This window comes from Falco biarmicus, chromosome 11 (genome assembly GCF_023638135.1).
Source record: "Falco biarmicus isolate bFalBia1 chromosome 11, bFalBia1.pri, whole genome shotgun sequence".
Classification (NCBI taxonomy): Eukaryota; Metazoa; Chordata; class Aves; order Falconiformes; family Falconidae; genus Falco; species Falco biarmicus.
The window spans coordinates 28,084,798-28,112,795 of NC_079298.1; the positions used below are offsets into that span (position 1 = coordinate 28,084,798).

At 57.5% G+C, this 27,998-nt stretch overlaps 2 protein-coding genes across 2 annotated transcripts; both read right to left on the reverse strand.

Annotated features, from left to right (window-relative positions):
- Positions 1-6,368: 6,368 nt before the first annotated feature.
- Positions 6,369-13,053, reverse strand: HSD17B7 (hydroxysteroid 17-beta dehydrogenase 7). Its single transcript, XM_056356240.1, has 9 exons — positions 12,968-13,053; positions 12,586-12,789; positions 12,399-12,491; positions 11,500-11,614; positions 10,811-11,005; positions 9,763-9,867; positions 8,670-8,726; positions 7,968-8,066; positions 6,369-7,556 (listed from the first exon to the last, which is right to left on the reverse strand). The coding sequence occupies exons 1-9, from the start codon at positions 13,000-13,002 to the stop codon at positions 7,461-7,463; spliced, it is 999 nt and encodes a 332-aa protein (XP_056212215.1). The 5' UTR covers positions 13,003-13,053; the 3' UTR covers positions 6,369-7,460.
- A 1,415-nt stretch (positions 13,054-14,468) lies between these two features.
- DDR2 (discoidin domain receptor tyrosine kinase 2) lies at positions 14,469-27,801 on the reverse strand. The gene is made up of 17 exons (XM_056356239.1): positions 27,542-27,801; positions 23,901-23,995; positions 21,903-22,005; positions 21,551-21,782; positions 21,321-21,468; positions 21,085-21,190; positions 20,502-20,685; positions 20,187-20,430; positions 20,003-20,065; positions 19,730-19,860; positions 19,018-19,228; positions 18,328-18,551; positions 18,074-18,210; positions 17,459-17,650; positions 17,075-17,309; positions 16,425-16,574; positions 14,469-15,979 (listed from the first exon to the last, which is right to left on the reverse strand). The coding sequence occupies exons 2-17, from the start codon at positions 23,983-23,985 to the stop codon at positions 15,842-15,844; spliced, it is 2,583 nt and encodes an 860-aa protein (XP_056212214.1). The 5' UTR covers positions 23,986-23,995; positions 27,542-27,801; the 3' UTR covers positions 14,469-15,841.
- Between the last annotated feature and the right edge of the window lie 197 nt (positions 27,802-27,998).

The window sequence follows — 27,998 nt, forward strand, 5'->3', positions numbered from 1 at the left end:
AGGGCTGGATTTCAGAAAGGTAAAATCCATTCCCGGTGTCTGCTGTGGGAGCCAAACTGAGTGCTACTCATGTGACTGGCCGGGCCTCCCCCCAGCCAGGGGGACCTCTGTTGACTTCTGGTCCCACCGCAAATGGCAGAGGGGTCTCCAAAAGGCCCACCATGTGACAAGGCAGCTGCCAACACACCCATCCCATGCAGAGCAAGGAGCCCTGCCACAGGGGTCCCCGCGGCTAAGCACCCCGGGGGCTACGCTGCCCTGGCACATCTTCCCCCTTGGAGAGTGCTCACCCCACAGGAGGTGTTTGGGTGTGAGGATGCATCTCTTACCTCAGGTGTGAGCTGCAAGGCCCTGGATGCAAAAGCCTCGTGACTCAGGGCATGAAAGGAGAGCAGGAGAGCCCAAGGACATGATAAGCACCGTGGGGCCCTGCAGGGGACAGAGGGGTGGATTATTAGTGCGGGTGCTAGTCCTGCTCCAAGAAGGACATCCTCAACAAGGGACCTCCGGTCATCAACACTCCAGTAAGTCTAGAATAAACCATCTGGAGACATCACGCTGCCTGTACGCAGAGAAATGCCCAAACTACCAGTTGCTCCCACCCATCCAGCTTCTCTGGCCTTAGATCTGACGTTCCCTTCCCAACTAAACACAAGGCCATGTGCACGCTACAGCCTCCTCTCCCTAACTCCATGGACCTCAGCCTCTGCCGCTGCCTGGCAGCTAGCCCAGAGGTGGAGCCATCCTCACAGCTGGCCTCCAACCCTTTCTGTTCTGCGACACCTCTGCTGTGCCACAGACCCAGGTGGCCCCCCCCAGCATGTTCTGCCTGCTCCCACCCATGCAGCCCAGCCCCAGGTGTCAACACATTCCTCTCCAGACAAGAATGCCTAGTATGGCACGGGGAGCTGCTGGGCACAGCAGGGAGACCCTGAGTCAGCCCAAGAGCTGCTCAAGGCCAAGGAAGCCATGACCTGCTGAAAGATATCCAGGGAATTCAAGGCAGGGATGTGATGCAGCTCGCCTGACCCCCGAGCTGTGGCAGCTGCTGACAGGCAGAGCATGGGTAGGCAGTGTGAGGCTCTGCTCTGCTCCTGAGTGGTGCCACTGCATTTTAAGATCATTAATAAATCCCCAGTGCCTGGAGGCTAAGCAGCACATGTCCCTGGGCTCCATGAGGCTGACAGGTGCCGAGCAGCATCCCTGCAGCCTCCACGTGCCGCTGCTTGGAAATGACGTACCCAAACCATCTCAGCAGGTCCGGCTTTTGCTGGCTCACCATGGATGAGCCACCATCTATTCAGATCACAAGGACATAAGATATTGCTGCACCCGCCTTATGCCTCCCAAAGAGGCGCAGGCCACAGTGACTCATGGAGCTACTTCAGAGGTGAATCTCAGGAGTACCTGAGCTGCGGGCGAGCATGCCTAGGTCTCTGCAACTGAATTTGATGCTCAAAAGCATGGCTGTCCTCTCAGCCCTGTCCCACACAGCCACTTGTAGAGACTGGCTGGATCCCCCGCCCCGATGTTGGTGCTGTCCCTTGAGGGTGGGACTGTGCTCAGCGGCGGGTGGCACAACACGCCGTCTCACATCATGGCACCAAAGTTGGGTTACGGGGGCTGTCCCCATGCAGCCAGCCCCGGAGGGAGCCCTGAACACCCCACTGCCTCCACTCTGCCAGACTGCCAGGTTCCCCCACTGCCCCTGCCCTGGAGGAGCTGACGCAGCTTCTTCCAGGGGACGTGATTCCTGCAGGCAGGCATGTGCTGAACTAAACGGAACTGACCAGAGCTTCTGCTGAGACAGACAGAAAAAAAGGAGCAGGGCAAGACTGGAGCTGTGCCTCCCCGCTGCACCCTGCGGTCGTCTTTGTCTTTAGTAGCTTCTCGATTGGGAAGGAGGATCCTATATAAGCGGAGGATCTTATATAAGCGTTTAGCATCAGTGCCACCTCTCAGCAAGACCTTGCACAGCTTGACCCCAGGCGGAGTATCCAGCCACCCTCCTCCTGTTTGCTTTGCTTGAGGCAATTTTAAGGGAGAAATGAATGCACAGTGATCAGTTCAGCTACTTTGCCTCAAGATGAAAGTCATCCAGCCCTGGTCATTCACCCACCTGCCCTGCTAGCACTTTGGTTTGAAGTAAATCCTTGCATCTGCAAGAGCGTTTCTGGCCAAGCAGCCTTCCTAGACTCCTCTCACTGAGCACCAATGCCAAAAACGTTAATTACAGCACTGTAGCCTCTCCAAGCTCTGCTCTTACCCAGGAGCATCTGTTGATGAGCTAGATAAAGGATTTATTACTCATTCCAGTTTTTCGCATACACTGTTCCTAAACTCCTGGTTTCTCCTCCGGGCACAGCTCCATGTCTTGCAAAGAAACACTGGAAAGCCTCCCTGACCCTGCAGGCAGACTTGGCTCTCTATGGACTTTCCCATTTCCTTGGCTGTGTGGCACATGCCTGCCCCAAGCCTCCGACATCTCACCCTTCAAGCAATTCAGCCTTCCTCTCCCCTGGGGAGCTGCAGAGTGGGGTGGGGTGGGGTGGGGGAGCAGCCCCGGGACAGAGCTCGGGGGAGCTGTGGGGTCTTCATCCCTTGAGACTTCAAAACTCACCTGGACATTTTCCTGAGCCGCCTGGGCCAGCCACGAGGCCATCTGCTTGGAGTGGGGCTGGCTGGAGGTGCGAGCTCTCCCTCCCAGCCACAAACTTCGTGGGGTTCTACAATCTGCCCATTCTCAGCAAAACCCACCGGGATCCATGTCCCTCTTGGCTGCCCCCTGCCAGACAGACCCACCATGCTCCTGCAGTGCTCCAGAGGGGTTTCTGCTCCCTGTTTCTCACCCAGCTCTTCAGAGCTATGTCTCTCCCTCCCCCGCCCTCAGAGCAACTCCCCTCCAAACACTGTCAACATCAAAATTGCCATTTGAAGGTGACCCCCTGGGTGTTTGGAAACAAACTGGCTGTCTTACATCCACCTCTGTTTACAGGGCACATCCTGGTCCTTGTTTCCTTTAATCCTGTTGCCTTCCCCTCCTGGAGAGGCAAATGCCACCCAGCTGTGGGGATTTCAGCCCTACCACGCCGATCTCAAGCTTTCTCCTCCCTGGGCCACAGCTGGCCTGCAGTTCCTACCCACGCTCCTGTTATCAGTGCCCTACATAGCTGAAAGCCAGCTGAGCTGTAAAGCGATGGAGGACTTGCCCTGTGTTTGAAGCAAGGCGACACGTTTGCCTATGAAGATAAGAAACTGGTGACTCGGGATGAGGTATGATGGTTAGATATTAGATTGCACAGCCCGATTGCGCAGGACGTCATAGAGCAACCGCAACGTGTGTTCAGGCTCAAGACCTGCCCTGGAACTTCTCTGGAAAGCTCCGTATCTGAGGACCACAAACAGAAGGCTCCTGTCTTAGCACTGACTCAGAGCTGCCACTGCAGGCTCTTCCCCCATCCCACGCCTGGCATTTCTCACCGCCCTGCATCACCCCCAGCTCCACCACGGGGCCACATGCTCTGGGCAGGACCTGTTTTCATTGCACAAAGCGCTCAACAACTCCGTGTGCATGACCTCAACAGAGGCGTCCGACTCATGCAATGGCATCAGCGGTGTCTCTGCTCCCTTGGCAAGTGAAGGCAAGGGGACAGGAGCGCATTGGGAAGAGGTTGACGGAATGTGCGTACCTGCCTGCTCTCCTTGACCCAGTTGCTGTTTCTCCATTACTGCTTTCATGCCTGGATGTGCCTGCCGGCCAAAAGGGATTAGGCTGGGGGATTAAGCTCCATGCATCAGCATCTGTTAGCCAAGAGCAGGGCGCGAGGAGCCATTCTTCCCTGCAGCCTGGCAGCTCGAGAGCATTTAGCCAGCTCTGTCCATGGTCACCTGCGTGGTGGGCAGCCAAACAGGTGGCATAGCACCCCTTGGGCCAGGTTCAGCCGGCAAAGTTCACAGAAAGCAACAAACAGCAAGCCACCTGCTGTCCTTTGGGCAGTCTACATTTCAAGGCACCAGGTCTACCTGTGGTGTCAGGATGAAAAATGAAGCTTCAGAAGTGGTTACAGTTCCCATCCCACAGAACAGTCCCATATTTTGGTTGCAGAGATGTCCAGCTTCTCACAACATGGAGGAGAGAAGCAGAAGGTGAGGCTGAGCACAGCCAGGTTTCCTTCAACGGAAGGACATGGACAATAATGCCTGGGGTCACAAAAGCAGGCAGAAATGCCTATGGAGCAGTGGGGTGCTGTGACAAGTTCTGTAGGCCACTAAAGCACCTCCTCCAACTGAAGACCAGTCTTCTGGAGACACCTGGGATGACTGTGCATCTCCAGCTCCATGCAGCACCCAACGCATGGGAAACCGCAAGCTTTGTCCCATCTTTTCAGGCTGTCCCATCTCTCCAGAGAGGCTCAGCTTGTGCTTTAGCACTTCTTGTTTCTTCTTCACGTAACTCTGAGCAGGAGGCTGAGCTAGAGACCTCCAGAGGCCACTCTGCATCCACCCCAACCAGAACTACATGCCGCAGCAGATGCTCTGCAACTCCTGAATCCCATGCTTGCATCTCCCAGGATGTAACAATGCAGCATACCAGGTGCCTCCACAGCAGCTCAAGTGAAACTAGACTACGCAGCAGGCTAAGCTCAGACACAAAGGGACAGAATTACACATTTTCTCTAACCCTGAACCCCAAATCCTCAAGTGAGAGCTACAGAGTGCTTCTAAGATGAGACCAGAAACCTGTTCATAGCTCTACTTGACACCAACATTATGGAGAGCTCAAAAGTAGTGGTGGTGTATCACATGCCCCCTCCACTCACCAGCCCCTACATGCTCCACAGGCAAAAAGCACTCGCCCCATCCCATCAGGCACAACTTCCCCGATAAATGCCCAACTTCAGCCCACAGGCACACAATTGAGAAAAACACCTCAAAGGTCCTACCTGTGGTCATCGATCCCTGCCCACCCTAGAAATTTGTCGCTTTATTCCAGGCTCTAGAAAAAGAAACAAAACCAAAACCACATGTACCAGAACACACTTATTTTTCCTAACTATACTAGCTTACTCGGAGCTACCTCATCCAGCATCTCCAGACCTTGCCGCATTCTAACCCTCAGGCTGCCACAGCCGCAGAGCCAGCAGGCAGGCAGTGCAGGGATCAGCTTAGCGTAAGCACCCTGTCCTTCCCATCACCTGGTAACCTGCACGTGCTTCGTGAAACGTTGCATCAGACCGTTTTGAGTAATGTTTGCTATTTTGTTTATCTCACCCTGGAAAGAAAATGAGGCAGGAGCAGTATCAGAACAGTGAGAGCAGGGATAAGGTGGGGAATCCTAAAGGTGGAGGCAGTGAGGGATACTTGCTACAGCCCAGGGCAGAGCACAGCAAAGTTCAGGATGCTAATTTAAAACCAATCAAGAAGACCTGCTTAATTAGTCTCCAGAACAAGGATCCAAATACTGCTGTAAGATGCTGTGAGGATCAAGCACACCAAGTTGAAGGGACAGGCAGCCACTGACTCCTTCCCCATGGAGAAGGAAAGGCACCCAAAAAGGGGGGGGGCCTCTAGCCCCAGGGGTTTCAGGATGCAACTGAACAAAGCCACAGCACCCAGATGTGGTGCTGGGACAGACACTATCGCATTTATGTAAAAGTCCACGTGAGCACACCCCAAGCTGCTTCACAACTCTGAACAGGTACAGCCATAGCCGAGGGAAGCATCACTCCACAATGGCCAACCTCTCACTCTGTTCGGATGTCAGGCCAAAACAGACCGTGCTCCCCCCCACACCGGTGCTGGGAGCTCAGGTAGCCTCACGTGAGGGCTGAGCTGAGAGGTGCTGCTCAGCCCAAACTCAGAACTGAACTATTTCCTACTACAGACACCACCATGCTAGCAGTACCCCATACTTCGCAGGGGTGCTCAAGAACAGCCGATGGAGGGAAGGAGTTAAAAAAAAAAAAAATAAGAAAAAAGTAAGATTCTTTAAATCTGTATCCATACGAGCCAACTCAATGATGAGCTTCTGCCAGCTCTGTGCTTCTGCAGTTTCCTACACGGACCCCACAGCCGGCCCCTCCTTACGGGCGCAGCCACAGCTCCAGAGCACAGGTCATCTCCACCTTGGCCCAGGCGGCACAGGGCTGAGCAGCACAGCCTCCCTCCTAACCTCACCTGGCCCTCGCCAGCGCCCATGGAAGCGCCTGGGCACACTGTAATCCTCCCTTATGAGGGAGCATTAAATCAGTAATTACATGACACAACAGGGTGAGCAAGCACCAGAGACGTCTGTCTCCCAAGTGCCTAAGGCTGGGAAATAATCTTTTAAACCCCACAGGTGCTCAACACACAAAACCACAGCGAAGTCTTCAGAAGCCACTCATGTCTTTTATTAACTAGTAGGAATGAGAAGTAAGCCCAAAGAGGTAGTTAACAGCTCGCCTGCAGCAGGAGAGAAGAGACCCCGCACTCCCCAGGTATGCACGGGCTCATTGTGCAAGGCAATAAACCAGCCTCCCTTCCAGCCCTCTGAGTCAAAAGCGGCTGGCTCTTGGAGTAAAACCACCACTGCGGCAAGGACAAGTCAGTTCCAGTCATTTATTCATTGCAGCATTTGAAGTACACCAGGTACCTGGTGAAGCTCCCCAGACAGACAACAGGAAGATTACTCTGTACAGTAGATTTATGTAAAAAGAGAATTAAATAGATAAAATGACACGGTAACCTCTCACTCTTGCTAAAAACAGCGCAGACTAGCCCTGAGCCGAGGTTAACAGCAACAGCTTCAGTCTTTCCAGCCAGTCATGGTTAGAACCTTTATGGCCCCATACCCAGCAAGACATCTGTCCCCACAGCTGGGGCAGGGGGTGCGCTTCTCAGGCCAGCCCTTCAGGAGCTTGGCCTCAGACGCTGTGCAAAGCCTGGCTTCCAGTAAGGTTCAACCTTGTTGAGCACGTCCGGCAAGCTGTCCCCAGCTTTGGTGCACAAGTGTAAGAGTAGCTCTGCTGAAGATCGAGCCTTCAAGTACTTCAGGATCCACCACAGGTAATGTGTTCGAGCCATCTAGAAAGACTGGTAGAGCCAAGACACAGGGAAGCACCCCAGACTGTTGCCTTTCCTGCGCTAAGCCAGATTTAAACCACATGTTTTGGGGCTGTTCCCGAACTGCGCACAGTTCAGTCATGCTTTTGCAAGACGCCGCATTGCAACTGTGTTAAAACAGTCTCCACCTACTCTAGGTCTCCTGTTTATGCCAGAAAAAAATCCTATACCAAAAAGACTAAGTATTTCTCTTCAGTTTTCACATTTCCATTTTCAGGAACTGTTCACCTTCTGTTGAGAAGACGGGGTCCAAAGCCACGTGCCTGCAGAACAGCAGGCAACATAAGTAGCACCAGAATGAAGAAAGCCCACGTTACTGAATACGAGACTGTTGATCCCACTGACACTGGCTGTACTTAATCTAGGAGATCACTGTATCTCTCCAGAGTCTCCCTCTCCAGCTCCAACAGCTTTTGGTAAAGTTTCTCAGCAGTGTCCTCATCCACATCAATCTGGAAGACAGTAAGAACAGCAGTGTGAGACCACCACTCAGGTGGCAGCCAGCAGAGATGCTGAGGGCAGCTCTGGGGACAGGCAGGGTGCATCTCCAGAGCTTCTGCGGTCACAGAGAGGGAAGCAGAGACATCTGTCACCAGGGCACAAGCCAGAATGTATTTTGGGGAAGCACCACTAGGCACTCACCCTGTTTTAACCATCACCTCCACCGCCTTCCAGACTCCAGCCTGAACCAAGTCACTCTAGGAAACCTCACAGATAATGTCAGATCCCTCCTTGCTGCTCAGCATTCAACAGGCCTCTTGTTTCCACTCCAGCCACAGGACACCCTTGGCACCAACCCTTCCATGCAAGGGAGATGGCAAGACCCCTAGCCAAGTCCCCTGCAGCAGGAGACTGCCATTTACCTTTCTGGGTTCCACGTAGTTCTTTCCCAGTCCAGAAGTACAGCTGTGGTACTTGACAAGTGCATCCAGGTGCTCCGGCTTCTGTTTGAACAGCCACACCTAGGAAGGACAGCAGAAGCGTGTCTGAGTCTGGTGCACACTGCCCCAGCCAAGCCTGCGGCCAGCAACCCAGCTGCCCATGGATGCAGCAGAACACGCCACAGGGGCTTCCATCGAGCAGGGGAAGACCCGGTATCTAGAGAAAAAGTTCTGAGCTGGCTCCCCTCAGCTGTGACCTGTCTGAGCCAACAGTACCCCAGGCTTGTGTCCCAGTGCTGAACCACTAACGTGGCTAAGTTGGGTCGCTGCTGTGCTTGAGACACACTGCGCCCTGCACCACCCACCTCCACCCCCATGCCAGCACGTCTACGGCTGCTGGGCTGCCAACAGGGAGAGCAGCCTTCCCCGCACTGAGATAGAAGGAATAGGTTTTTCTCCAAAACAGTTTATTTTATGGGTACCTGATGAAGGTCATAAAGCATCAGCTGGTGGATCAACCTCGCTCACAGCTGGGCCCCCAGCCCCCCCGCTGTACACTGCTGAGGGCTGAAACACAGCACCCACCCACCAGCCTTGCCAGAGGCTCTTTGCTCAAGCCAGCAGACCCTGGAAGGGCTACCCAGGAGGAGGGAATATTAAAATCAATTTTTGTGAACTACTTACATGAGCTTCTGCTCCATTATACGGTGTCAGAGTGTAAGTTTTGGCAAAAAATCGGATCTGAGGGGGAAAAGTAATGACAGAATCTGTATTGTGGCCCATGGGTTCTTTGGCAAGCCCCCTGCAGCCCAGCCACGCCAGATAATTTACTAGAGGTAGAAAGGCTTCTCAAAGCTGACTCAGGTAACACTGTGTGCTTACGACTAAAGCATCCCTTTATCACCACAAACTATCTTCTGGAGCCACCCAGCAGATCGGGAAGCCCTGTGCCACACTCACCCCCAAAGCAAGAGGCAACGGGCCACACATATGCTTTGTGGGCACCTCTCCCTGAACGGCCTCAAGCACACGTAGGGCAGGAGGCAGAGAGGATCTGCAGTGCTGCCAGCACCCAGGACAACCGAGAAGGCATTGCCTCTCCCCTGCTAGGAGAAACGTGATCCACCAGGATCAGCTGCTGCCAACTGGGGCAGCTTAAGGGGAAAGGCCAATCTTGCAGCAAGAGCACCAAAGCTTACAGCAGACAGCCTTCAGGGGCAGAACCGTAGCGAATGTAAAAAGCTAGAGCCCAGAGGAATAAAGACAAGGAAAGTTTTGGGGAAGAGGCAATAGAGTGCAGGAGGCTTTGGCTTCCAGAGGGAGGGAAAGAAGACAGCAGGAGACATGGCCTTCTGGACGGATGGAAAGGAGAACACTGAAAGATACAGAGTCTGTTCTAGAAACAAACAGCATTTCAAAGCACAGGGGCCAAGTTTTGTCCTCGGCTCTGCTGCCACCAAAGCGATGGTGCCTCACAGGCCCTCAGCAGGCTGGCTACCCTTCCAAGGCGAGCCTTTACAAACACCGCTGTGACCAAAGGGCAGAACCCCGGCTCTGTGCACAGTGCTGCCCAGCGCCAGACCTCTGAACTCAGCTTGGAAATCAGGGCACCAAGGTGGCAATGGGAAGGTTTGCAGAGGGGCCAGCCTGCTCCATCCAACAGAAGTGTATAGCAGCACAGGTGGCAAGGAGCCAGAAGCACGCTGCGCATCACTTGCGGTGAAGTGTATCACAGCAGAGCTACCTCAACCCAAAACCAGCCAGGAGATCCACTTACCAGCCACATGATGGGCATCAGCAGCTTCCACAGGAAAACTGGCAAAATTCTGTAGGTCATGTTAGACATAACGAGACCAGGACAAACAACACTGGAATACAGACCCTGCAGAGGAGAAACCGAGTCAGTGTGCAAATACACAACAGTCAGTTTAAAAACGGATCATAATCCTTCCGTCTTAGTACTTCTCAGCAAGAAAATGAAGGTGAGTATGGACTAGTAAACAGTAGGTATTCTCCTCTCTGAAGTTACCAGAGCTAGAGAGTGATTAGATGTCAGGACTTCTGAGAAGTTTAAGTTGAAGATGGTCAAGTTAAAGCTGTGCCTGTTGCAAGCCCACGAGACAGAAGGTGCAGCCTCCCAACACATCACCTCATGTTGCAGCCTCCATGCGGCTCAGCACCACCAGCAGTCATCCCATAAATTACAGCCCACTCAGGTCAAAGGCTACCTCGCACTTAAGAGATAAGGGCTCAGCCTTCTAGGACAAAGCCATTTTCTCCTGAAGTACTTCTAAAGAGTGCAATCACCATCACTGGACTAGGGCTGCAGCTTGCCAACAAAGGCTGGCAGTCCCCCGTGACAGGGAAGGCAAGTTGCTCATACATCTTCGTATAACAAATGTGAACAGCAGCGTTGGAGCCATCAGGAGAGACAGCAGAGCCTGCACCTCAAGAGCTCGCAGGCAAAGCTGCCAGTGCAGCCCTGTTCTGACAGGCAGGTACGCCTGAAAAGAGCCGCAGCTCTTTGCTCTTTAAGACCAATTCTTTAGTCTGAAGAGACGGCTAGAGCTTGCAAGGCAGGGACAGCTCTTAAAGTCTTCTCTTTCAGAAGTTTTTCCAACAAGAACCCCAGAAGCAATCTCTCTGGCAGATTCTCTACCACCCACACCACCAGTTCAACCTCAGGCGTGTTTAGCATCTACATGTGCATTAAGGAACATATAGGATTGCTATGAATGAATGCAACTAGGCAACAACAATGTAATGATAATTATAAATAGTAGGAGCTCATTAGGTTTCTTCAGACATACAAACCCCATCATCACCTGCTTATTAAATTTCCTGTTCAAAACCACACTTGTCAGGTCAGTAGCATATTTGGAGGAACTGTATGATTCCTGCCCCTTGGCATGCTGATAGTCAGAGAGGCTGAAGGCAGACTCCCTGGCATTGCTGGAAGAGGTCCAGATGAGTCGTGAGGGCTTTTCGTTACCGCAGAGTAGAGACTCAAGTTGACGAACCTGCAAGAGAATTTTTAACTTACTTAACACAGTAGTTGTCAAGTTTTACAGTATAGCTTTACAGTTCTCAAAAGCTGCAACCTTATGTCAGCTTTCTTGGCCAGTCTTCACTAGACAAGCCAGTGGCCACTGCTCACGTTGACTTTGGCCCAAAGTCCACCAGGAACATTTAGAAGCAGCTGCCATTCGCTTGCACAGCTCAGCTGAGCCCTCAGGATTTAACACAGCCGAGCCTCAGTATTCACTTCAGACACACAGAGAGAATTAGGTATGGCTCACCTCTATTCACTAGCTAACTAGAATAACCTTAAAATTATATCAATCCTTTCAATGCTGCTTTCAATTGCTATTTAAATGGAGCCTTTGCCCTATCATTCGTTACCTGCCAGGCTGCAGCATCATCCAAACCTGTAAGCCAGAACCAATTCACCAGTACTGCCTGCACCCACCCCTACCCACACCAGGCACACCTCAGCCCTCACACGCAGCCTCACCAGGATAAAGTGTCCAAAAAGGTTGGTAGCAAACACCTCCTGAAGTCCATCTCCGTTCAGCCTGTCTGTCTGGGTCATGATGCCTTCCGCAGTGGTCAGCATGTGAAGCACCCTCCTGAAAGCCAAGGATGGGAGTTAGGAACACTGTCAGGAGACACCTATTGCTCCCCAACTCACAGGCACCACATGGGCTCTCTAGTTTCACCTTCAAAGGATTCATGAAAAAAATGACGGGAAAAAAGTTATCAGAGTATCCCAGTCTCGTTATTTGTGAGCGTCTCAGTACTGACTTGAGCAGAGATGACTTGTCCCTTCCTTTCCCCACAGTAAAGTACCAATAAAGAAAAAAAAAAAAAGAAGTCTTACTCTCCCATTTCATATTCAGGTAACAAAAATCAAGCTCCAGCACAGAACTAAACCCTAATTCAGGTAAGGAAAGCAGTCTAGCACCTCTGGCCAACACCCCAACAACAGCATGGGACTCAGCGCCAGCCCCTTCGCTCCCTCGCTCAACATCCCCACGGGGCTTACAGGACGGAGATGCTCAGCCTCACAGCACTTACACCCACACCAACCATTAGCTTCACAAAACACGCAATCCGCAGCTGAAAACAACTACAAAAACCTACAGCAGAACCAAAACAACAGCAAGGAGACCCAGCAGCAGCAGCCTTCCCCCCCCCCCCCCCCGGCAGCGTGCCGGCGGTGTTCACCCGGTACCTGGCATCACCTTCTAGGTACCCGGGATCAGCAGCAGCCCCGGGTGCCCCACAACACCCCAGCTGCCAAGGCCACCCCACACAAGGCCACGCATCCCACTGGGACGTGATGGGGTCTGGCCTGGGACCCAGGGGCACACCCTGGCCGCTGTCAGCCGGCCCCCCCCCGGCATCTCCTACCCGGTGAGCAGGCCGTGCCAGAGCGCCTTGAAGTTCACGTGTGGGTTGGGCATGATCCCAGCGTTGAGGTAGACAAAGTCCAGGTGCTGGAACCTGCGTGGGGCAGAGCACAGGGGTGAGGGGGCCCCGGCGGGGTGGCGGAGGGGGGGAAGGGGGACAGACGGACCCCGGCACGGGGGCCCCGTACCTGCAGCGCAGCTCACGGGCGACGCGCAGGACAGAGGCCAGGTTACCCAGGTCCACCTCCACGGTGGAGACCTGGGCGGCGGGGTGGGTGTCCAGGATGAGGTCCCGCGTGGCTTCGCTCTTCTGGGCGTTGCGGCAGGCGATGCAGAGGTGGATGCGGCCATCCTCCTCCAGCAGCCGCCGGCACAGCGCCAGCCCCACGCCGCTGCAACGGCACCGTGTCACCCGCCGGCTGACCCGCGCCCGCTCCCGTTCCCGCTCCTCCTCCCGTTCGCGCTCCCGCTCCCCCTCCCGTTCGCGCTCCCGTTCCCCCTCCTCCCCCTCCCGTTCGCGCTCCCGTTCCCCCTCCTCCTCCTCCTCCCGTTCGCGCTCCCGTTCCCCACCCGCTAGCACCGGTCACCAGCACCACCCGCTCCATCACGCTGCCACCGCTACCGCCGCCCCTCCCCCGCACTATAAGGGCGCCCGGCGGTGACGCCCCGCCCCGCTCCGCTGCCCCCGCCAATCGCCGCGCGCGGAGGGGGCGGGGACTGCGCCGCCGGTGGCGTGATGGTGGGCCGAGCGGAGGGGGCGGGGCGCAAGGGGACACGCCCTCTTGGACACGCCCCCATGTTGAGGCCACGCCCCACATGACGGCCACTCCCCTGTGTGGAGGCCACGCCCTCGGTGCGAAGGCCACGCCTACTCTTTCGAGCTGCTCTCCTCGCCATGCTGCTTTGCCATGCGTTGCCCAGGCTTGCCTTGCCCTGTCATACCGTGCCTTGCTGCCTTGCCTCACCTTGTTATGCCTTGCCGCGATACTTGGCCTCGTTTCCTTGCCTTGCCTCACTGTTTTGTCTTGCTTTGCCTTGCTGCTTTGGCTTGCCTTGCCTTCCCCTGCCTTGCCACTCTGCCTTGCCTTGCCAGCCTGGCAAAGGCAAGCCCATTGTGCTCCGCCGCTGCAGCAGGCAGGCTTTCCGCAGGCAGCCCTGGCACGCTCTGCCCTCCCATCCTTCGCCACAGAGAGACGTTTTGCAGCCAAACAGAAGCACCACCAGGTCACTGTTTCCCGGTGCTACTGTGGCAGAAGTCTGGATGCCCAGACCCTGCCAGAGATGCCAGCTGCCACCCTTCTCCTGGTGGGCTGGTGTCATGGCTGGAGCAGAGGATGGACACGCCAGCCCCCAGCACCTCCCTGAGCCATGGCCCACGGCCATGTGCACCCAGTGCAGGGTGCCCAGGCACAAAGCCCAGGGGTCGGGTTGGCGGGGTCTGCGGTGTCCTTGGGCAGATGTGCCCCTGCCTGGCCTGATGCTCCCAGCTCCCAGCTTGCTGAGACAGGGCTGGGAGAGGCTGCAGTGCTCCCTGAGCAGGTAAAAGGCATCTGAGGCCAGAGACAGATATCAATTAAGTGGCATGAACAAAGCCTGTCCTCGCTCCTGGTTCAGCCACAGCGTGCCGTGTGGCCACCAGTAACACACACAGCAAGGACGAGATCTCCTCTGCCACAGCCAGCAGAACCACGTGCAGGGAGACCAGCCAGCCTGCCCACAGAGCACAGACCCCTACCCCTGCCCTCCCCCTCTGCCAGACCCACCATCACACCTCGGTCCCTGCTGGTGACATCTCCTGATGCGGATGCTGAGCCTCAGAGCGCCCTCCCTCCCTGTCACCCAAGGAGATGGACAACTGCTGTGGGTCAACCAGCAGGTCTCTTCAGCATCCTTCCTCCATCTCTTGTGCTTACCCGTGTGTGCTCCCCCAAGCTCTCCCCACACAGCATCTCAGGGCACACAGTGCAGCCCCCAAGCACCCCAGCCGGTGGGTACTGGCTGGGCTCCCGGGGATGCCCACAGAGGAGGCGAGCTGCATTCTGAAGTGCCACAAGGAAACCATGCAAGCAGATTCACGTAGCAAGTGTCTCTTCAGCGGGTTTGCCCCTATATGTAGGTGCATCTACTGAATATATACATGCCTTAGCAATAGTATACTGGAAACTGTGCCACGCGTGACTTGATGGTGCTGAATTAATGCATACGAAAGTATGGAGGGGTCCGTGTACTCTCAAAGTACAAAGTTCCTCCTGTCCAGCAGCAGGAGGGTCCGATACGGGGGCATGATGGGTACCCTGCCAGGGCTCCTGGGGGACATGCGGCTTTGGCACCTGTCCAGTTTGCTCACGGAGCTGCCGGATCTGGAAGGACGGACTGGTGCCAGACTGCTGTGGGATGCTCAGGGCACCAGAGTCCAGGTGCTTTAGCCGAGCTGCGATCTCTGGGCCAAGAGCCAGGGAGAGCTGGGGTGCCTGCTGCTCCATGCCCACGGGCTGTTGCAGGCTTGGGCATTGGGCAGCAGCCGGTGAAAGCTCTGCTATGTGCAATTCCTCTCACGGCAGGTGGAGATGTGGATTTATCCTGGGAGAGGAGGACCTGAAGATTTCCCCTTGGAGGTGAAAGGTGCTAACATCCTGCTGCTGTGCAGCACCCGTGGGGCATCCAAAATGCATTTTGTGGGCAGTTGAGCAGCTCTAGAGTGGCTGTGGGTGGTGAGAGGAGGTCCCCTTGGCATGTTTCTCATCGGGGCTGGCATGCCCACTCCTCCCTGGCTGACAGGGAGGAGCTGCAGCTGAGCACGCTGCCCACCCCAGCAGCCAGGCAAGGAGCCGGCAGCACACCAGGCTTCTCCCTGTGCAACTGGGGTCTGGCCAGCAGGGACGGGGCTTCCTGCCCCTCCACACAGCATATCCAAAGTCCAAAATGTCTGGGGAGTTTTTGTTTTCTCCCTGTAATTGCACAGCCCGCTGTGAGCTAGCGGCAACTCCCAGCTCCTCCTTGAGCAGGTTGTGGCTGCTGGACGGTCCCTGCTCCAGCGGGCACGTACCCGCACGCATCCCTTCCCCAGGCACCTGCCCCATGTATGGGCCAGGAGATTCCTCATGGAGAAGGTCCAGCTGATGTTTCTCCCCTCCAACCAGGGGAGAGAAGCTGCTCTGTCCTGGTCATCATCACCAAGAACACACTGTGTCAATAAATAACCCTCATCTCAGCCCACGTCGCTCCTGGGCTCGGGTCAGCAAGCAAGCAGGAGGTCCGAATCGTCCCATGCCGTGGCTCTCCTTGCTGCCCTTGGGGTTTTCTTCTGAGGCTTCACTGTACAATGAGAACAAGACCAGCTGCCTGGGTTTTATTGCTAAGTCCGAGTGAAGTGGCTTCAGTTTGCGTATGGGGCTCCTCTGGGAATGGGAAGGGATGGGGACCAGGCTGCGGGGGAGCAAAAGGTCATTCTTCACTGGCTGACTCTTGGAGAAGGCAATGGATGTCCTGGAAGGATGGCCGATCTTTAGTGTCCCGTCTCCAGCAGCTGAGCATTAGCTTATAGACTGAGTCAGGGCAAAGTGCAGGCTGGGGAAGGTAGGTCTTCAAAACAAAAAGCAAAGATGACAAAGGGAGAGACTTACTGACACGGAAATAAAAAAGCAAACCGCTCCCTGCAGTGAGGCAAGGGGCTGTGCTGCTGTGTGTTGAGGGGCGAGGGGACATCCAGACAGCAAAGTGCAGGTCCTGGGAATGTTTCCCAGCCTGGCTAAACACCAGAGTGGGGTCAGCAGGCTGGCGGTGCCCAGGGCTGTGTAAAGTGCAGGATTTGCTGCGCCAGGCCCTTCACCAGGGCTCCTTCCCAGAGGAGCTCCTGTCCCATAACTCCCACATAGCCAGGCTCCCTATCTGGTCACCTTAAAGTCTTTCCCCAAGACCCTGGTGTCCCCAGCACACCACTGCCTGTCATGTCCCATCCTGTCCCATCCCCTCTCACCCAGCCCCATCCCATTCCATCCCGGCCCATCCTGTCCTGTCCCATCTCTACCTGCCGGCCCTGGTCCCGGAAGAACTCGCCGGTGTTTTCGATGACCTGCTCGTCGGAGAGCTGGGAGTAGGGCTGCTCCCGGCAGAGCGTGAAGGTCTCCCACAGCGTCACGCCGAATGCCCACACATCACTGGCTGTCGTGAACTTGCCCTGGCCAGAGGGAGCAGAGGAGGGTCAGGCACAGGCATTACCCCATCCTGCTCCATAAGCCCTACGTGCTCAGGATTCAATACATCTTTTGGGTTGCTTCAGCTTCCAGACCTGGGCCCAGAGCAGGGCTTGTCCCACGGACCGGCTCTCTGCCTGGGGCCAGAGCCTGGTGAGCTCCAGGTCCAGCTTGCAGCAACTGCTCTAAGAGCTGGGGCTTGGTAAGGACTCAGCTCCTTGCTGAGATAATGTAACCCTCCTCCCTCTTCCATGTCTGATCATGGCCATGAGAAAATATCAAGCATTCCTCCCAAAGGTTGGACACCAAAGATCACCTTTGTCCTCTTCTCCTGCCATGCCTTTCTGCATGCTTCACCCCAAAGCTAGGCTCCAGGAAGGAGAGAATTCCCCATCCCTTCTGCACCCCCCAGCCCAAGGAACCAAGACTGTGAGCAGCCCCAGGTCCACGTCGCATCCGTCAGAGGACCTCAGCCCCCACATACCAGCAGGATGCTCTCCCAAGACATCCAGCGGATGGGGAGCACCGCCCGCCCCTGGATGCGGTAGTAGTCCCCGCTGTAGAGATTCCTGCTCATGCCGAAGTCTGCAATCTTGATGGTGTACTGCTTCCCCACCAGGCAGTTGCGTGTGGCCAGGTCTCGGTGCACAAAGTTGAGGGAGGAGAGGTACTTCATGCCAGAGGCGATCTGGGTGGCCATGAAGTGCAGGTCACTGTAGCTGCCGGGGGGGGGAACACAAAGTAGGACTGAGATGCCAGGAAGGACGGCAGCCATGGGGTCCATGGCCCCGAGCAGGTGCCCCATTGCCGAGCAGCGTGCCTAGAGCAGGCAGCGCTGCCTGCCCCTGCCTGTCCCGGGCAGTGCTACCTGACAGTGGGCGCATGGCCGGCGGGGGGGCTGCCTGCCTGCTGGCGGGACAGGAATTGATTGAGGTCTCCATTCTCCATGTACTCTGTAATCATGCACAGAGGGTCGTCCGCAATGCACACCGCCAGCAGCCGGATGATGTTGGGGTCCTTCAGCCGCGACATGATCTTGATTTCCTTCAGAAAATCATTCCTTTCCGGAACAGAAACCACACGGATCGGATAGACAGACCCCGAGGGGCACGGAGGTGCGCACGGACTGGCCAAACATGCCACCCGTGTGCCGTCCTCCCATCCAAGCCTCATGGGGGACCTGCGGGTCCCCCCTCCCCTGGGAATGGAAGCCACAAGGGGAAGCTCAGGGCTGATCCACACACGGCTTTGGGGTGACCTCAGTGGGTTGGTGGGGCACTGGGGAGCTGATTAGGACCAGCGAGGACCAAGAGTCCTGAATTGCAGCAGCCCAGCAGCCCCAGACAGCTCAGATGTGTGTTCCTCGCAGCTGCACCAAGCGCCTGGCTGCTGCAGGCGGGGGATGCTTTCCAAGCATCCCGGCTCTCCTGGGGGACCCTACATGGGGGGCAATGCCAGGGTGTGTGCACTCCCAGCCCCATACCTGGCGTTCTTGTTGGCATCCGCTCGCAGCATCTTCACAGCCACCAGCACGGGGCGGTTGGAGCTGGCGTCCAAGCCCTCCAGAAGAAAGTCCTTCACCTTGAACTTCTCCATCCCCTCCACTTCACAGAGGTGAACCTGGAGGGGTGCCCAGGGCAGCCATTACCTCTGTGGGCTGGCAGCCTCCCCCGGCCCCTGCAAACTGGGAAGAGCCTTGCCCGAGCCTGCCTCAGAGCAGGTCCAGCTGCCACTCACCTCCCCAAACTGGCCTTCCCCCAGCTTCTCCTTGAAGGTCAGCAGCTTCCTGGGGAACTCCTCGACGGCCACATCCTTGCCGGAGAGCAGGTCCATGGTGAGGGCCGGCACTGAGTAGGTGTTGCCGCCTGTCACACCCTGCAGGTTCACGATGTCTGCCTCTGCATAGTGGGGGACGCCCTCGGGGACACTGGCCTGGGATGGCTTCACGGGGCCGCTGCAGCCTGGGGAGGGACAGCAGGGCCAGCACCTCCGTGGGTGTCCTGCCCTGCACTCTCCGCTCCCTGGCACCCGCTCACACTCCAGCCACCGGCTTCTCCGTCCCCGTCCTCCCCAGAGCTGCCGTGCTGCCCCAGCATGGCTGGGCTCCTGCAGGCATCACAGGCTGCTCTGCCCCTTCCTCGCCACTGACAAATGCACCAGCCCAGCCCCAGGCACCAGACTTCACCAAGGAGGAGATGCCAGAGCATCCCAAGGATGCGCTGGGGACACAGCTTAGCCTGGCAATGGACACCGGCGATGGTTCCCGGCCGCAGGCTCTGCGTGACCTCCAAGCAGGATGCACAGGAGCATGGGTGACCTCCCCCCACCCCTCTGTGCTTAAATGTTTGGAGATTGGCCAGGAGCTGGGGCTGGGGAGAGGGGGCTTCAGCAGGGGGCTCAGGGCATGCAGGGTGTCCTGGCTCTCACCCGTGTCCTCCTCCCCTGGGGTGAACTCGGGCAGCTTGCGGATCAGGCGGGAGGGCTCCTGGTAGTCAGGTCCCAGGGGGAATATGCGGTCATAGGTTGAGCTGGACTCCTGCTCGCTGGAGGAGGAGGAGCGGTTGTGGTTGAACATGCTAGATTCGCTGGGCAGGGAGAGGCTGACGGTCATTTCGTCATCCAGCATCCTCCGCGACGCCTGTGAGAGAGGCACAAGGGAGGAGACAGCTGGGCAGCGGGTCCCCATGGCACTGGCAGGACGGGGTGTCCTGTGCTCCATGGCACCAAGCCTGTGCTCAGACCCAAGCTCCCCTCTCTAGCTCCCTGTCCCAGGGCTGCAGCACCCATCTAGGGAAGATGCTGGTCCTCATGTCACCCCTTTCTATTGTCTGCCTCTGCGGAGAAGAGTTTCACTACACCACCTTCGTGACTGCCCTCGATTAGCCGGGGGCTGCAGTGAGACCCCCTCCTCAGGTTCCTCTTCCCCAGCCCAGCTTTAGGATAGAGGGGTGGGAGAGCAGGAAGATCCCAGCATCACCACCCTGCTCAGCTAAATCCCCTTGCTTGGGAGATGGGTGCAAATCACAACCTTCCCAAAGAGGGGAAGGGAACATCAGCCCCCATGTGGAGTCTGCTTTCCCCGTTCTGGGACAAGCCCACCACCCTGGAGCACCTCACAAGCTACCCCACGCTTGCCCACCTTCTCCAGCATCTTCTGCCAGAACTGCCGCCACAATATGATGACGATGATGGCCACCAGGATGAAGATGATTGCCACCAGGCACCCAATCAGGATGCGTGTGTTGCTGTCATCTACCTTGAGTGTGGGGTCTGGCAGGAGAAAGGGACAGCAAGAGCCTGTCATGCTGTGGTGTGTGGAGAGCCACTGCCCCTTTCCTCCATCGGACAGGGCAGACCCCCCTCAGAGCATCCCCCCACCCAGCTCAGGGTGACGTGCTTTTTGATGCCTTACCATAAGTGGTAGGGACCACAGGTGCCTCAGGGGGGGGCACCGAGTTGTTGTACATGGCTGCGTCTGGCAAGGGAGAAGAGGACAGCATCAGAGTGGGGGGCGTGGGTACCCCACAGCCCCACTGCCTCCTTGAAACAGCCCCCCAGGAGTGTCCGGTCCCGGTGGGACCGGTGGTAGCAGGTACCTGACTGGAAAGTGATCTCGCTGAACATCATCCAGGCGTCGGCGAAGTAGTACTGGCACTTGATGGCACTGGCCATGCGGTGGAGCAGGGGCACGGTGACGAAGCGGGCGCTGGGGTTCACGTCATCCAGCACCGGCACTGAGGAGACGGCACCAGGCTCCCACTCGCTAGCGTCAGACCGAAAATAGCACTGCACCTCCTTGAAGATCTTCACCCCTTTGGCGAACATGTTGTTGCAGTGGACCTGTGGGGCAGCCTGTCAGCGCAGCCACAGTGGGGGACAGGGACAGGGAACAGGGCGGGGGGCGCACGGACCTTCATGGCAGTGAAGTTCCTGATGCGGTCGAACTCGAAGGTGATCTCCACGTAGCCACCAGCGGTGCTCTCATTGCGCCAGCCAACGTAGTCGTAGCCCGGCCAGACGTGGTACTCGTGGGTCTGCGTGAAGTCATCCAGCCCCGACACCCCGTCCGTCAGCTGGCCCAGGCCCTCTGTCATGCTGGTGTGTGTGAAGGGGAAAAGGAGCGTGACTCTTGCCAATCCTGCAAATCTGCCACCACCCAGCAACCCACCCACCCATCCCCCTCCAGCAGCTCCTCGCAGCCCCTGGAAAATTCAGGAGGGGTTTTTGTTCTTCTTATTGTTCTCTCTGGAAAAGGCTGCGGGGTGCTGTGCATGCAGTGCAGTCAGTGCAAATCTGAGCAGAGGTCTGGGGGTGCTTTCCCCACCATGATGTGCAGCCTCCCAGAGCTGGCCACGTCCCCCGCTTCAGGGACACCCCAAGTATTTTCTCTGCTGAGGATCAGCCCATCAGTCTGCAAATGCAGGGAAGAAACACCCCCATCCCCTCCTGCCCAGCACGGCACCCACAACATGCATGAGCCTGCCGGGTCCTCACCTGTACCCGAATGCCCCATCGTACACCGAGTCGTTCAGGTAGATGACGGTGCCGCCGGGAAGGATGAGCTGCTGCCCGGCTGGTGCATTGTAGGATACCAGCCCATCTGTGGGGAGGAGAGGGTGAGCGGCAGCCCATGCTTGACACCCCACTCAGGGCTCTGCCAGCCCCCAGCGGGACAGGCATCCCCCTCACCGGGCTCCAGTGACACGGGCAAGGCACAGGGCTGCACCCACCCAGCCAGACGCAGCCGTACAGCTCCACGCGCAGGCAGACGTTCATGGAGTGGTCAGTGACAGGGATGAAGCGGACAAAGCGGGCGATGAGGGGTGGCTCCAGGTCCTTGAGGACAATGTCATAGGGGTTGGTGTTTCCATCCAGCACCTGAGGAGAGAGAAGCACCATGGGGATGGGCAGGTGCAGCCCCTTACCCAGTGCCCGGTGCAGCCCCTGCCCATCTCCTCACCTGCTTCCCGTGCCGGTTCCTCCAGGAGATCCAGCGGGTGCCGTCCCGGCTGTAGTTGATCTTATACATGGGTGCAAACTCATTGCCATGGCCACCAGCGTGGCGGCCCTGGGTGCCCACCAGTGTGATGAAGTGCAGGGCGCGCAGGTCGATCTGCAGGAATTCCTTCAGGTCATCAGGCTCCACTGGGATCTCAGGGCACCAGGCACCATCGCCATCCTCCGAGTCCAGCCTGCGAAGCCAGAGTGGAGGAACCGTTCCAGCAGCTGAAACCAGCCCCATGTCCACCTTTTGCCCCTCTGTGGCAGCCCAGACCCTGCCGTGGCTGTTGCAGGAAGGTCCCTGCACTCACCGTCCGTACTTGGCGGCTGTGGACTCTGACCACTGGCTGGAGGCTGAGATGTCCTCATCGGGGATGTGCCCGCCTGACATCCCCAAGGGGTACCGGCACACCGCTGCAACGAGACCAGCAGGGTGCTGAGCGGGCATGCCTCCTCGCCTCGCCAGCCAAGACACATGGCACTGCTGGGGCTGCAGCACATCCACAGCACCACGGGCAGCTCAGGCGCAGAGCTCTTCATCCCGCTGGCTTACAGAGAGGGGATGAAGGGTGGCGGGATGGTTCTGCACAGGCACACACCTGCCCGAGCAAACGGAGCCACTGGCCAGAAGCAGATGCCAGCCCAGCTCGAAGCAAAGCTGGGAGCAAGGGAAGGCAGCGTTCCAAGGGCTGCTGGGCACACCTGGTCCCTGGAGATCCCTCCAGCCTTACTGGCAAGCATTTCAGCTGCGGGAAGGGAGAGCCCGTGGCTTGGCACTGCTGTCCCCACGCTCCTCTTTCTGGGGGCATCCAGAGGGCTCGCTCCAGAGGCTGCTTGCCCAAAAAACCCACCCGCAGCAACCTGTTCTCCGCTGCCCCGTTGCTCCCCCCACCTGCCTGGGGTACCAGCGACAAAGGTAGGCGCTCGCTGTCCCCACTGTCCCCACAGCTCCCATCACCAGCCCTGCTCCTGCTCCAGCTGCCAGTGGAAAAGTACCCGGGGTGGCGGGCGGGCTGCATCCTTGAGCGGCAGCCGGCTCCCCCGGCACTGCATCCACACCACTTCCCAGGAGTTATTTTTTCACGCCTGGCTGCCAAGAGAGCTGCTGAAAGGCCAGCTTGTTTGGCCATGTTTACTGTCTGGCCGCCGGCTCCAGCCCACAGTGCTCCCTCCGCAAGCCACCCCGAGCAAACACCCGCACAGAGGTGGCAGGGCCCAGGCAAGGGTGCAGTGCCAGGGCCACCTCCCGCTTCCACCGCCTCCAGCTGGCCCCATGCTGCACCAGCAAGGAGCCTGCATCCCAGCATGTGGTGCCACCTGGCAGCCAGCTCCCATGCCCAGGTCCCCATGCCACAGAGACCATCCCCTGCATCCCACTGTGGGATGGGAACATCTTCGGCATGACCCTCAGCACAATGGGGAGCATCGCTTCTTGGCTCCATCTTTCACATTTGCAATGTTCTGCAGAGTGCAACTCCCGCTGAATTCCCATTTAATTCTTGCTGAACGTGCCTAGCTCTTTTGCCCTAGGTAATAACCATCCTGGCCAGGCAAAGCCAGCACTGTCAGCCCTGGATGGCTGCAGAAGAAACAGAATTGCTTCCCTAAGCACCATGCAACCTTCAGGGAAGACCCAGCAGACTTCCGATGGATAGAAGAAGCCTTTGAAGGGACTTGTTACAGGGATGCCCTGGGGAAACCCTGACACACTGAGGAAGCCTGGGCTCTGCGTCCATCCCTGCAGCACAGGAGGGGGCTGAGCCCTGCAGAAACCACCACTTAAATACACATCTCTCGCTGACATCTGGCGCAGTGTTGTGGTTTCTGAGCAGAAGCCAGGCACCTAGTCAAGCCGCTTTACAAAAGCCAACCTTGGCTTGCTGCGAAACCACCAAAGAAAGCATGTCCCAGCGGCAGCAAACAATACCCCGGTGCCTCACCTTCTGCACGCCGCAGCCTCAAAACTGAGCAGGCTCAATGAGCCCCGATGAAGAAGGGCCCTGCTCAGCACCTGGGGCTCCAGCTGCAGTGCTTTGCCTGTGCCCCACCACCCCGCCAGTGCCAGGATAGGCACCCACAGCACACGGAGGATGCTTACTGTGTCACCAGCTGTGGCCAAGCCACATGCAGGACAGCAGTGCCCAGGGCAGGTGTGGGCTTGGGGGGCCATCACACACTGCTCGCAGAGCTGGGAAAATCTCGGCGATGGTGGATATGGCACAAGCCCAAGCCCAGATGCCCTGACAGGAGCACAGCCCTGGAAACACACCCCGTGGCTCCTGCAGCCACCCGGTCACCATCTCACTTACCTGGGTTGACCTGGGCTCTCACAGCCTGTGGGATGTGCAGCAGAAGCAGCAGCAGCAGCAGGGCTGGCCTGGGGGTGGTCAGCATGTCGGCAGTCCTGCAGAGACAGAGCCAGGACTTGTCAAGCTGAGCCATGGGGAAATGCCAGTCCTGCTTGGGATGGTCAGCCGAGGACAAGAGGGCTTCCCCGGCACGAGACCCTGCGTCCCCACCTCAGCCCCAGAGCAGAGCCCCAAGCCTCACATCTGCGATGGTGGTCAAAGGGGTCCCCGTGTCCCATCCCCTCCACCACCACCCTGGCAGCCACGGCATGCCACGTCCTGGAGCCGGCCACATGAAAGGGCCACAGGGAGCTACACAAACCTCCCGGGACTCTGCTTAGGGCCGGCGCCGTCCGGCTCCACCGATGGGCAGAAAGGCTGGGCCGGCCGCCCTTGGATGGCTTTGAAAGCAAGACGTTGCACAACCCCATCGTATAACTAAATAATAGCGTGTTGCAACCAGCGGTTTCTCTGCCTGCTGGCTCGGGAGAGATAATAGCAGATAATGGCCTGAGATTTACAGTGTATTTATTGTGACAGTTCTCTCCGGCGGAGCGGATCTCGGGGACATGGGTGACACAGAAAGGTGTGACAGAGGGAGCGGGAACCAGCTTGTACCCGCTGCCTCTAGAGGAGTGTGGGGCTGGAGGGGACCGAGGGTCCTGGCAGCAGGGCTCAGGCTGCAACAAGGGGAGAAAGGACCAGTGCTAGTGGGGCTCCTCAGGGCAGCGTGCAGCCCATGGCATGAGGGGATTCCCCCTGGCCCCAGCTCTGGGATGTCCCTGCCTCTGAGTCAGCCCTGCCACCACCACCACTTTGCAGGGCAGCGGCCATGGCCCTGGCTCACCCTTGGCTGCCAGGATGCCCCAGACCCCCAGTAGCTCCTGCTGCACACACACACCTCTGGAGGCCCCCCACGGGACATGGCACCATGGAGGACACACCAGGGACACCCTGAAACCAACCCTGCCCCCAGCACCCCCTTCCCTTATTTGCCAAGAGGATATCTGTCCTCCTGGGACAGCCCTTCACACAAGCATTGGATGCAGATTAGTCCTCCTTTTATTTAAAAAAAAAAAAATAATGTTATTTTAATCTAATTTACATGCACATTAACTTTTGCAGGAACAACTTATTAACTTGGGGGTTAAGGGGACCATAGCTCCTGGCCATACAGGTCCTGGCTGCACTCAAGTGCTGGGGTAAATCCCAGCCAAGTCCTGCCATACAGGGATGTCTGGGCTGGGTTGACAGGTCCCCAAGCTGGCTAAGCATTGGTGACACCACAGGTGGGTGCTTGGCTGTGTCTGCCTGTGCCCACCCCACCGCCAAGAGCGAGCCCGAGCCCACGCTGAAGCAGCTGCCATAGGGTGGGATGCCTCCATCCTGCAGAGCCCAGCTGGGAGGTGCTGGACACAGCCCCGCTGGCTAGCAGAACCGGGGGGCTTGGCCCGGCAGGAGCGAGGCAGGCTTGCTGGGACCGTGCCAGCATCCAAGGGGAGTGCAAAGCCCCGGGGGATGCCACCCACACCCTGCCAGAAGCTCTCCGCACCCAGCAGCGCATGGCTGCATTCCCAGGGGATCTCTGCTAAACGCCATGAGCTCCGCAGGAGGTAAAAATAAACACCTCGACTTAGGGTGACTTTTTCCCCTTTGTTTTTGAAAAAAAACCTATGCGGTTCCTCTTTTTTAAAATACATTCCCAGCTGGGAAAGTTTAGTTAGTTGCAACTCACTCAGCTGCAACTGGGAATTTCAGCTGCATCGCTGAGAGGTGCACACAAGGCTCCTGTGTTTGATGATGGCCAGTTCCCCCAACATTAAAAATCTTAATTTCCTTCTACATTCCAAAAAAACATCTAGGGATATTTTTTTCCCCACTATTCTTTCAGGCTGAGTAAACCCTTTAAGCATCAGGATACCAGATGCCGTAATCTCCCGCAGGGAATGTGCTTACATTTAGTCTAATATAGGGAAATTATCCCAGCGTGGCCATCGGGAAGCACTTGTCGCTCCTCAGGGGAGTGGGACTGGGGGACAACAGGGAGACAGTGACTCAGGCATCAAGGCTGGGGGCTAAGGGACACGCGGTCAAACTGGCCAAGCAGTACTGGCAACCCAGCTGGAAATAATTTTTGTTCCAACAGCCCTGCAAAAGGGATGGCTTTGCAACGTTTTGCCTGAAAATGTTTACCGAAAATTTTCGATCACTGGAAATATTTAGTGCAGAGAGTTTTTGGAGCTCCTCCTTAGCGTCGCCTGGACTCAGGACCTTCCCTCAGCTGCTGTATTTTTGTTTTTCCCTTTTTATTTCCTGCCCTTCTTATTCTACTGAAATCACCAGGGGGGGAAATCAAATCCGTATTTGTTTAGAAACAAACACCACGCGAGCCGTGGTCCCTCTCGCTCCCAGCCCACGCTGGCTGTAGAAGTCCCCAGCTCGCTCCCCAGGTGGGCACCACTGTCCTTGCTGGCACCAGAGGAGCACTGTCCATGGGGAAGGGGCTGCACAGCAGCAGCCCACACCCCCTGTGCACCCCAGCTCCCGGACACAGGGTCTCCCAGGGCTCCCACTACAGAGTCCCTGCCCTCACGCGGGGCCAGGGACTCCCCACCTGCTGGCATGGCAGGCGGGTGGGAAGCACCAAGGCCACGCTGGAGGGAATGTCCCCAAGTGGCACGAGGCTCCCTGCAACCCTGGGCCATGACCCAAGGTACGCAGTGTTTCAGTAAGAGGGTTCAGGACCCCCACCCCAGCGGGCACTACAGCCCCCAGCATGCTGTGCCGCCGGCGCAGCCTCGGCGGGAGGGTAGTGCAGCATGCCGGGACCCGTAGTTCTCCTTCCTTCCAAAAAATGCCATTTTAGACCTTCTCTGGGCTGGATGCAGCCCCATTTTCTCCATAGGCAAGCGCCTCCCCAGCCACAGGTTGGCCGGCTCAGCTGGGGGCATTGCAGTCGTACAGGGTGCAAGGGGAGTCCAATGCGTCCCCGCTGGTGCCAGCTGCCCTGGGGAGACCCGCCAGCGGCACAGCCGGTGGCCAAGGGGCCCGGGGATGTGGACCTGTGGGTGCTGCACCCTGCCAGCCTTCCCTGCCAGCTGGGAGCTTGCAGCCCTCCTCCTTGCCCCGTGCCCCGGCGCACAGAGGGGCTCTGCCACAGTGCAGGGCTGGGGTGCCACAAGCAGGTCCCCAGCACCAGGACAGGGGGCAGGATGCTCAGGACGACCAGCCCGGTGGCCCTGTGTCCCCTTGCCAGTGTGACCTGGTGCCTGGCGAGGGGGTCCCTGGGGACAGTGGGGCCTCTCTGGCTAGCCCAGCACCGCCGCTGGCTCTGCCAACAGACACACAGGTCTGTTAGAGGGCCACCACGCAACACTGGCCTGGCACGAGGCACAGGGGGGACAATGCTGGCAGTGGGGACAAAACTGGAGGGAAGGGGCCAAATGTCACCTCCCCGGGAGGGGACACTGCCCTGCTGTGCCCCAGCCCCTTCCCAGCCAACCCCACGCTCTGGCCCCTCTACGGAGCACAGCTGACCCCACATCCCCCCCAGACCCCAACCCGGGGACAAACATCTCCCCACGCACCCGAGAGCTACTCACCGGAGCGGGGCGGCGGTGGCGGCCGGGCGGGCTCCTCGCCCCTCGCCCGGGCCAGGGGAGCCAGGCGAGGAGCAAACTTCCCCGGGCTGATGCAAGATGCCTCTGGGAGCGCGTTTGCATTCTGCGGATTCCTGGGAGCCGGCCAGAAATCCCACAATCCTACATCTTGCACATTTGGTTTCAATTAGGGAGCGGAGAGGGGGAGCCAGTCACCAATCCAGGCTGCCTTTTCGACGGAGGTTATTTTCCTCGGCCCAAGGGAATGTGTGCAAAGCTATAATTTACAGCAAAACCCATTCATAGCGCAAGAGAAAAAATGAAAAAAAAAAAAAAAAATCCCCATGGCCAGTGAGGGAACTTAAAGCAATAGGCAGGGTTTTGCTTTCCAGCGCTCGCTCCCGTGGTTGCAGGATGGCACAGTGTTCAGGACCCTCCTCCTGCACCGTGGGGTATCAGG